The sequence below is a fragment of the Cavia porcellus genome, unplaced genomic scaffold, assembly GCF_034190915.1.
Source record: "Cavia porcellus strain 051 isolate PalLab524CR breed Dunkin Hartley unplaced genomic scaffold, mCavPor4.1 scaffold_17, whole genome shotgun sequence".
NCBI classification, from domain to species: domain Eukaryota; kingdom Metazoa; phylum Chordata; class Mammalia; order Rodentia; family Caviidae; genus Cavia; species Cavia porcellus.
In genome coordinates, this window is record NW_026947500.1 from 33,945,573 (window position 1) to 33,956,149 (window position 10,577).

Here is a 10,577-nt window from a genome sequence, read left to right on the forward strand (position 1 = left end):
AGCTCAGGCTGTTGGAACAGGTGAGTGTGGACTACCTGACGTGAGTTCCTAGATCCTAGTGTGTGGTTCATCTCCTTGGCAAGAACAGTCATACACTTACTGGAATAAGGCTGCTGCTTACTCAAATACTGAGTGCTCAAAACTTTTCAGTTAGCATCTTATGCAGTCCCCAAATGGCTTAATTTCTGGAGAATGCTAAATCTATCCTTTTGAATCTTGACTGAATCTAGCCTTTTTCCCTTGTCAATACCTCTTAATTTTTCCATCCTCCTGAGTTAAGTAATCCTGTTACAGCAATAATTAATTAATAGCCAAGAACTCACCAGATATGGGTGATACCAAATCAAATTAGGTTGTATTATCTGCTTAGGAAAAGAAACTCAGACTTGGGAGTTCAGAATGCATGGCACTTCATTTACTGACTTCCTCTTATAGAGCTAGAAGCTCTGAGAACAAAAGCTGAAAAGTTGAGCTGCCTGTCTATATGGACTAGTTTCTCTAGGAAAAATACCTGATATGCACAGTTTAGATATGCACAGTTTAGAGTAGGAAAGGTTTATTTTGGGTAATGGTGTTAGTCCAAAGTCAACTAGCTTCAAGGCAGAAATGGGATGGCACAAGACTGTGATGGAGGGAAAGGTTATATCATTGTGGCCAGGAAGCAGAGAGAAAAGGCAGGAGCCAGAGAAGGGGGATACAGGTCACTCCCCACCAACTGACCTCTTTCAACTAGACTGCAACCTCTAACATAGTGTATAGAACTATGAACTCATCAGTGGATTAAGCCTCTGATGAGCGTAGCACCGCATGATCCAATCATCTTCCAAAAGCCCCATCTCTGAAAACATGAAACTTTGTGGGAGAGCATTCTAGATTTAAACTACAATGCATAGCTCAGCAGAATAAGTGCCTGCCTTGCAAGCAGGCAGTCGTGAGTTTGATCCCTGGTAGCGATAAAAACGAAAAAGACATAAAAAAAAATAATAAACTACAATGCATACTAAGTAAGAAATGGTCAGGGAGTGACACTTCTCCATCATAATCACTTTATCAGTAACTGGTTAGTGACCATGACTGGGGTTTGTAGCATGCCTCTTACAACTTTTGCTGCAGGTATCACAGCAAGACACAAAGGACTCCTAATCAGGCAGGGACACAGCATTCTGCACACCTTAATCCCATTCTGTTACCCTAACACCTCTACCCAAATAGGGAGGTGTTCAGTTTCATGCCACCCTCCCAGTCAGAATTTAAGCACTCCAATTCCTTTATGTAAACATTTTGGTTTTATGACCCCTAAAAGAATTTAGAAAGATGTATGTGCCTTCTTGCACATTTTTAAGTCATTTCCTGAAAATATATCAAGTATAAGTGGTTGAAGAGACTATGATTGCTGACATATTATATAGTTAATATATGAGCTTTTATATATACTTTTGTCAGAACTTTGGCACCATGGGTTCATAGGCACAATTCACTACATCAGCTAGTTGGCAAAGCTATTTCTTATGACCAACCCATCCAGCCAAGTCAGACCTGTGTTTTGTCACATTAAGCCTGACTTCCTCTTTTTTCAGTTCAAATAAACATACTAGTACACCATCTCATGACAGCTATCTCACCTCTGAATTTAAGTTCTTCGATTAGTGGATAGGTAGATGAAATATACAGCCTTGTCAAGAGCTCACAGCCCGGTTCAAATAAGGAATTGCCTCCTTTACTATCTCACCCTGCTATCACAGGACTCTTAGAAGTGAGACATTCTAAAATTGTTGTATGTAAGATTCAGGAAGATTAGAGGTAAGCGTTTTTTTCTGAAGAGAATCTCAGGTGATTATGAACATGCAAGTACCTTACAAGAACCTATAGACTAAAGGCTTGCTCTTAGGAAGATCAGTTTTAAGAATGAGTATACTGCACATAGACATTAAAGATCTGTAGATATATTTCCTTAAAACCGCTTATGCTCATATACTTCCTGAAATTTTATTATATGTCACAGGGTATATATTCTTCAGTTTTAAGACCACCACTTTTATATATAACAGTACCCTCAAACTAGATCAATCAGTAACTAAACCAAGACCAGTTAACAAAGCTTTGCTAGGTATTTGCCCCCATTAGCCTTTGGCAAAGGATGGATTTTCTGGAGCCCTACCTGCCATGTAGAAGGGTCAGAGCCACAGAACTCAGTCTAATACCTGTATTTCACTATTTGACTTTAAGAAAAAAAATCATCTCCCAGCAAGCGAAGCAGGCTACTTTTTCTTCCCACATATTTGAAGGAAATTTGGGAATAGGAGCATGCTTGTTCTGGAATGTGATGTTTCAGATGCCAGAACAAGAACTAAGGAAAGTTAGGAGGTGACATGTTTTGATTTAGAATAAGAAGGAAGGGGATCAACATTTTATAAATTCTTTGTATTATGCAAAATGCATACAGCTTTCATAACACTGGAGAGTTTTACCATGAGGAAACAGATTCCACGGTTAGTAATTCACCTAAGGATTTGAACCGAGTTCATTTTGGTGACTCGAAACTATATGATGCTCTCCCATATGTGCTTCTGTGGAATAGGCTGTCTGCCTAACACCCTAATTAAAAACAAATATGTAAAAAAAAAAACAACAAAACAAATATGTAAACAGACACTAAAAGAAAATAACCTCTGAAGCCCACCCTAGTTGTAAATATAAATGTGTCTGGTAGAAGAAGAGGATGAGCACTGAGGAGGAAAGCTGTGCTACTTTATTTGGGGAAAGTGAAGGCTATTATGGGCAATTTCAGATAAAATCTTAGGCATATAGGCGAGCTTGTATGTCAGATGAAAGAGAGAGAATGATGCCTCACACAGGTAGTATTGCTGGGTAACCCTCCAGGAACAATCAACACATACAGATTCAGTTAGTATCCTTTTCCTTTATTATTGAGGAAAAGTGGTTTATCTGTTATGGAAAAAATAAGATGCTGGGACTGGGGATTTAGCTCAGCGGCATAAGCGCCTGCCTTGCAAGCAGGCAGTCGTGAGTTCGATCCCCGGTACCGATAAAAAGGAAAAAGACAAAAAAAAAAAAAAAAGATGCTATCTTTGAAAGTGCTGGAAAAAATGTTTTCTTTTCCTCCATTGTGGTCCCTGTTCTGTCCTACAACGATATAAGGTCCATGAAGGCAACTACTGTGTGCATCTTACTCTTTGTGTGACAAGTGTGATGTCTAACAAATAGTAAGACAGTAATTTTTTTTTTTTAATCGGTACCTGGGATCGAACTCATGACCACCTGCTTGCAAGGCAGGTGCTTATGCTGCTAAGCTAAATCCCCAGCCCCTACAGTAAATATTTTAACAGTTGAAGAGATTAATAAATGATATCCCAGGGTCCCAAGAGCTCATGTTTTAAACTGTGAGAGAAACTGTCTCTCAGGCCCAATAAACATGTCTCTTAGGGTACAGAGAAAACATTTTATCCATCAAGACTTCTGGCCTTTTCTTCAAGCCAGTGTCCAAGACTCATAGTAAAATAACTTAGCAACTGAGAAAGAATTTATTTATAATTTGTTACTCTCAGTTGGGGGGTAAGAATTGTTGACCTCTTTGAGACGATGATGAAAATTATGGCCTTTCTCAGACAAAAGAACATACAGACCAAACTATAATTTCAGTAGGCTCATGAACCCTTTAAAATATGTATCCAAAGTTAAGAATGTTAAAGAGTGAACTGCAGCATAGAGAAAGGGCACAGTCACCATACTGGCCTTCTCATAGTCAAAGTGAAACTGCCCAGCGAACAATAAGAGCTTGCTTTGGATAGCACCAAAGGGTGAATATAGTGCTGATTCCAATACTGCCTTGATTCTGTGGGGAAGCTTTCATAAAAGATTCTTTGTCCCTGTTAGAACAGATGCCACCAAAAAAATGCACTAATGACAGTCCTCTGGCCAGCCCTTCCTACATGCACCATCTATCTCATGACTGGAAAGCCAGCAGGAAAAGGGTGGAACTAGTGCAGAGTTTTGGATGGTGACGTTTACTGAGTTTGTTTCTTTTGTTTCTAGAGTTACATTTACCTTAATTTGTAGGCCATGTGTCTTAAATATTTTCACTGAATGGAAAGTCTGTTGTCTAGGGTATCTTCCTTAAGGGCTTTCCCAGATAGATGTGAAATAGCACAGGTTTTATATAGACATAGATAATTCTTTGTGAGATTAGAAATTTCTAGGTCATTGCTGGGAGCTGATGTACCACCGACCTTTTCTTTCTGTACCAGCTTGACTTATTTAGACTTTATCCAGCCAGTACTAAACCTTGAGTTTTAAGGACACAGACCTTCACTGTGTGACTCTAGGATTTTTCATGTCTCAGAACTTCACTTTCTTCACCGGGACATGGGGATAATTGTAGTTCCAACATCCTGGAATTGATATGAAAAGTAATGAGAAGAATAAGTGAAAAACTGTGAGCTCCTGGCTCTCAGTTTACACTAGATCAAGGTGTCTGTGGTTAATATTTTAGACAGTGCGCTCTATCGAAGTAGATGAAGCCATTCTAGGCAAATTTGCTACATTTGCCCTTCTAAGTGTGCTCATCTCTGCTGCTTTTCTTCTCTGGCCTTGCCTTCTGTTTGCCCCTATCACTGTATGGAAAATGTCCACTCTTAGTGCCCAGACCAGACACTAATTGTGAGCAGCTGAGGTCCTAGCCATGCTTCTGGGATTCCGCAACTCATTTTTTGTCCATCAAAACATCAATGGCATCTGGAATACTCTGGTTAGTGCAGTAATGACTGGCCATGCTTTTCAACTCTTATCTTTTCCTCCCTCCCTCCTTTCTGATGTAATTTCACTTCCCTTTTAAAGGCAACCATTTGTTGAGTAATTCTGTATGCACTGCATAGTACTACTGCTAGATATATAGTAATTGTTAATAATAATACAGTAGAGGTAATAATGTTGCTCTTATCTACTCTAGTTTGGGTAGAGGGAGGGTAAACAAGGTAGAGAATGTGATAAGGGCTATGAAAGAAGATAGAGCACAACCAGGCAGTCCTATTTAGGCAGAGAGCTTTCTCTGAAGAGATGACATTTAAACATAGGAACTGACCTATATTTAAATGAGTTGGAATCCTGGCTTTTATTCCGATATGAAATGCCACTGATGGCTTCTCATCACTTCTCTCCTAACAATGGATAGCTTAGGGCTTAGAGGAAACTGAACTCATGCTTTTCACCAGTAATTTGTTAATTAAGTAAAAAATTTATCTTGTCACCTGTTCCTCCAAATAGTTACTCATTTACTGTATAGCACTGTGCATTTTACAGATATCCTCTTAATTAATTCTCCAGTAAACCCAAGAAAGTTTTGTTACCATTTTCTCTGTAGTGAGATAACTCACTTGTCCACACTGCTCAGCTGCAGTAATTAGGACCTGAATCTGGGTATGTCTGTCAACAAAGCCTATGCCATCCACCCCTAGACTACACTGCCTCCCTTCCCATGATGTCTGAACTCACCTGCTTCTCCTTTTCCTTTGTAGTGGTACCAGTGAAGAAGAGGACACATGAAGGCTGAGCATCCCCCGTGGAAAACCACCCCGCCCCCTGTGTGTCCGTAACAGCGTGTGTGTCATGGCATCTGATATTGTGAAAGCTGCCCAGCAACCAATGTCCTTCCTCAGATATGTCCCCAGATCCACAGCAGGCACATAGCTCTCCAAGAGACAGCCAGTCATATGCTTATTGAGTGTGTGTGTCTCATGTTCTTGTTGTGGTAGGTTAAAGAGCATCTTTGATCAACTGGGAAATTAAGAAGGGTCCATTGCATACCTCCTCTATGGCTGCTTTGAACTTACTCAGGAAAGTCAGTCCCAGTAATATTACAGAAGTCAATAATATCACTTCATCAGGAAGAATTAAATATTTGGAAGAGAAGTCAGAGTTTTTGCCTGCCTATAAACAAAAACTCTACCTTGTTCATACTGAAGCATGAAACAAATGAGGGCCAATTAGGGCTGAACTGTCTCGTGTAGACAGTCTCTCATAGTTCATTTCTATCTTTGTGAAAACAGTTACCATGAAGCAGGATTAGTGACCTGAATAGGGGGTTGGAGAAAGAGTTAAAAGGTAAAATGATAGATATTTTTAGTATTTGAAGTTATCCAGGACTTCAGATCCATAATTCAGTGCTGTGGAAATGAAAAAGATGATTGACGAGGTGGAAAGGAAATGACCTTAGGGGAAAAAGAAAGACGAAGTGGACCAAAGAATCTGAAATCTATATTTCTGGATTCAAATTACCCGAGCTTCTAAATAGTAGAAAGGATCTGACAAAACTTTAATTATTTGGATGAACTGTTCAGGTTTTATGGGCTTGTTATAACATGAAATACTGGAATGTACATTGCCAAATGAAAATTTTTACTGTAGATTTTGCCAGTCTCACTCCCAGGTTAGCCTTATACAGCTTATATTCAGTGTGGGAGAATTCTTGCCACTCTATGGCTTGATGAATTCAGCTTCGTTTCCCAGAAGATAGCTCCTCTCACTCCAGCTGAAATCCTCCTTTCCTTGGCATTCCTCACTCATAGGTCTTCAAATTATCTCCCACACTGTAGCTCTCCGCTTAAGTAGCATGAGCAGATACATCCCTGGAGCTTGGTTTCCAGGCCTTTCTTCACTCCCAAACCACAGTTCCTTACAACCAACCTATTACCCTTAAGGAGGCATTAATGTGCTAGGGGGTATGCAAAATTCCAAATTCAAAAGCATACAATTTGCTAAAAATCAGTTTTCTTAACAAATTGTTTAAAATTAGGGGCCAACCTTTTTATGTAAAGCAAAACTAACTATATTACAGAATATCATATTCATACACATCAACTGTTGAACTAAATCGGAAGTCTTGTAAGGTATTTCTTATTTGCAGATAAGCTATACATTTCCTCTTTCCTGTTTAGTTGTGTTTCTGAGAAGTACAATCTGCCACATCCAAGAAGGCTTGGGATTACTGCTAACCAAGGGCCTAGACTTCCAACTCTTCTGAGACAGAACCAAGGAGCCTGTTTGGAGGAAATTCCTCTTTTCCTGCCCCCCTCCCCCACTCGCCTGCCTGTATCTGTGTACTTATCACAGAATTTCAGGACCAGCTGTTAATATGTATATACAGGATAGTTTTGCAGCAGAAACCACACTTCCTTACTGTAGGAATCCTATTTATTATATCATTGTTCAACTCTGTGCATGCTATGAAATGACTTATTCCTTTGAGGCCAGGAAGCTATTGAGCATATATGTTTATGGGTTCAGATTACCCTTGTTCACTACAAGAGAAGGAATATTGGGATTGAGAGGAGTTTGAGGTGTTGAAGAAATGTTTCTTTCTCAAACTGATGTCCAACAAGTGGCTAAGACACTTTTGGTGCTTTACCTACCTATCTGCAAAACTGGACAATTTAGTATACCACAAGTTAAAATCTCTATCTATACTCAGCAGAACTACTCTAAATGAAGGACCAACAGCCATTCTTCAAAGAATTTAAAATATCAGAAGACTACAATGACTTTTGTATTTCTTTGCCCAGTAATCACTGTTTGATCTTCAAATGGTAACTTTGTATTAGCAGTGGACATATCATTGGCTTTCCATATCTGATCACACATTTTTACTTTAAGTCAGTATTTGAAAGATCTAAGCATTTATGCAGCAGATATAAACAGATATAAAAATATGTGCTGTCCTGTCTCAGTGAACTATCATGATTGTAATCCTCAAAGAAAGCACTTTCTACCTAGGTTTGCTTTTATAGGCTCCTGCTATCTTGAGCACCTGATAAAACTTTAACCAGGAAAGCATTAAGCACAGCACAGCAGCTTCTGCCCAGGCTCCTCGGTTCTTGCTGGCAGCATTTATTCATCAATGTAAGAACCAAGACACTTCCTCCAGTGGCACCAGCTTCCCCGCAAAGCTGAAACTCACTGCTTGGCCTTAAGCCCCAGTGTGATGAAGCTTTCCTCCTGCTAGGTCAGTAAAAGATAGGAGTGCTCAGAATTGTGTCCTTGACTGACCATAGGCAGCAGGGTTTGTAGAAATCCCTAGAACAGTGGTAGTGAACCTACGGCAAGCGTGCCACAGCCAGCTGTTTCTTATCGTTGAAAGCTCTAAAAGGTTCACCATCACACCCTGGGGGAAGTCATCAAGGCATGCAGATAATGGATGTATCCCGAATGAATCTGGTACTCAGCAGATTCCTGGCTCCCTTCCAAGTGTTAGACTTTATATGGTGAAAGGGGTGTGTCCTTTGATTTGATATTATTAAATCCAGGACAATCCCAAGAAGTACTTAAAGTCTTAGCTCTGATAGCTCAGAAAGAGAAATAACTTTTATTGAGGATCAGCTGTGCGCCACGCCTTATGTTTCCATTTGTTAAGTGATAAAAACAGATGCAGAGAGGAAGAGTCACTTGTCTAGAGTTGAATATGAGAAAATATTGGAGGCAGTTTGAAACCAGATCTCCCTTCTATGTGGAAAACCCTCTGCTCAGATGATGGTATACCAGAAACACAAGTCTTAAGTTTCCCCCACTGCAGTCAGACCATCCATTTTTGAACATCAGTCTGCCCTAGGAGTTGGAGAAACCTTTCTTTCTTGGTGCCATCCCCCATACATAAGGTGTTTCTTGGCCTTCAAAAGTGAGAACTTCAAAAATAGTAAAAGTGAAAGGCATTCAGCTCTCTAACTTTATTTTTAAATATCTGCTGCTTCTTGCCACAGAAAGGAAATTTTCATATTTTAGTAAACACAGCCACCAGTTCTGGATTCTGAAAGATGTGCCAACTCAAAATCCATTAAATGTGTTTCTCTCCTGTTGATACCTGGGATATATCTTTGTACCTAGATGTAAATGATAAATACGATGTATTTTTCTGTATACACACTGTTTAAGAAATAAGAGAAGCTCTGAGCAGCCCCTCATTATCTTGCATATCACCGCAAAGAATTCTTCCAGCCTGATTACAAGTGCCACCAGATAATTGGACCCTGTGTGCTTGAAGAGTTACTCCCTGGCAGAGCTTGTCAGCTCCTAAAGCACTGAACCAAGGTAACAGCCTTGAAGGAAATTGCACTCCAGTCCTTTTCCAAGATGGCTAATGACATGAGAAACTTACATACCCAGCCATTTTGGTGACCTAGGTCATTTTGGTCACTGTGGTTGGGCCTGAGGGCACAACTGTATAATTCATAACCTTGTAGTGGCAGAGTTTAGGAAGTCCTCACCCCTCACCTGGAAAATACCCTCCTCCGATTCTTAAAATTCCACTGTCACATAATAGCTCTTCAGTATGTTTCTCAATAAGAAAATCAGTTGCGTGTTTACTGTGTACTGAACACATCCAGATTTTTCTGTTTAAAAAACAAATGCATTATGGATCAAATCCAGCTCAGCCCTAAGAGAAAAAGAAAACCTTTAGGGGAGACTCCAGATCTCACAATATGGCTTTGATCCAGCAATGTTTCTGAAGCCCCCATCCCCAGTTTTTTCCAGGAGCCGTTAAGACCCATCCTTTCCTAGGACACTGGACCTGTCTGGTAAGACAGTGTCATCCAGAATGGAGAGCAAACCAGAAACAACAGAACAAGGGCCAAAGCAGGAAAATGAAAGTGAAGGAGCACACGTGAGTACTTGGGCAAAACCACAAAGCCCATGTTGGGCTGCACAGGGCCTCAAGGGCACAGCAGCTTTATTCTGAGCAGCCTTTTTACAGTGACAGGCCACGCTGCACTAGCAGGTAGAACCCGTGAGCCATTGTCCTCTCCATGTTTGCCTGTGCGTAGCCCCATTCCCCTAGTCATCTTTACCCTTTATGTAAGGGAACACTCATTCTCTATCAAGGGAATTACACTTGGAGTTAATGTTTCAGTATATCATTTTCATACTGTAAATTATTTTGTAAGAGAAATTTACTGCTATCCCAGGATGTTTGGATTTGGCACCCCTGTGCATTTGGAAATCAATAAACCATTACTGGAAATACAATTTGTCTGTTGGAGTTGTGCACAAAGGACCCTGCTAGATGTAAATATTCGTGATGATCTGCATACTTACTGTGGTGGTGTGGTGTTTGGGTTATTAGATGTGGGAGCCTAATTTACTCCTGACTTCTTGAGAGTGCTATAGGACCCCTGTGGGAAACTGCAGAAGGGCAGATTAAGATCGTTATTATTTACAGACAGGTTTTCTCCTCCAAAGAAAATGACCCATGCCTAGGTAAAAGTTTTATGAGCAAAGTAGATTGTAAACCTAAAGGATACTTGGTCTTGAGTGACATTTTAAAATAATATTTAAAGCATTACAACTTAGAGTAACTAGGATAAAGTCAGTCAACTTTAAATTTTACCAAATTTTCTATCAAAACAACAAAAGTTGCACCAGCAAAATCATCTTTCTGAATAAAAGTTGTATTTCCATATAATTGGGAGATAGAATTTAATTATAAATGAAGTGATTTCAATCTTTGCAATATTAAGACCAGAAGTTGCACTGAAACTAGGAGACAGAGGCATTGCAGTTGCCAGTTTTATAGT

General features: G+C 39.9%; 1 protein-coding gene across 3 annotated transcripts in view; it reads left to right on the forward strand.

Annotated features, from left to right (window-relative positions):
• The window catches only part of Trim44 (tripartite motif containing 44), a 115,490-nt gene extending 105,461 nt beyond the window's left edge, over positions 1-10,029 (forward strand). For all 3 annotated transcript variants that reach the window (XM_063227780.1, XM_063227779.1, XM_023562441.2), the window contains one exon: positions 5,532-10,029. Coding sequence is in view for 1 of the 3 variants with exons in the window: in XM_023562441.2 (XP_023418209.2) it covers positions 5,532-5,559 (28 nt within the window). In the remaining 2 variants the exon portion in view is untranslated. The remainder of the gene's footprint in view (positions 1-5,531) is intronic.
• The last annotated feature ends 548 nt before the right edge of the window (positions 10,030-10,577 follow it).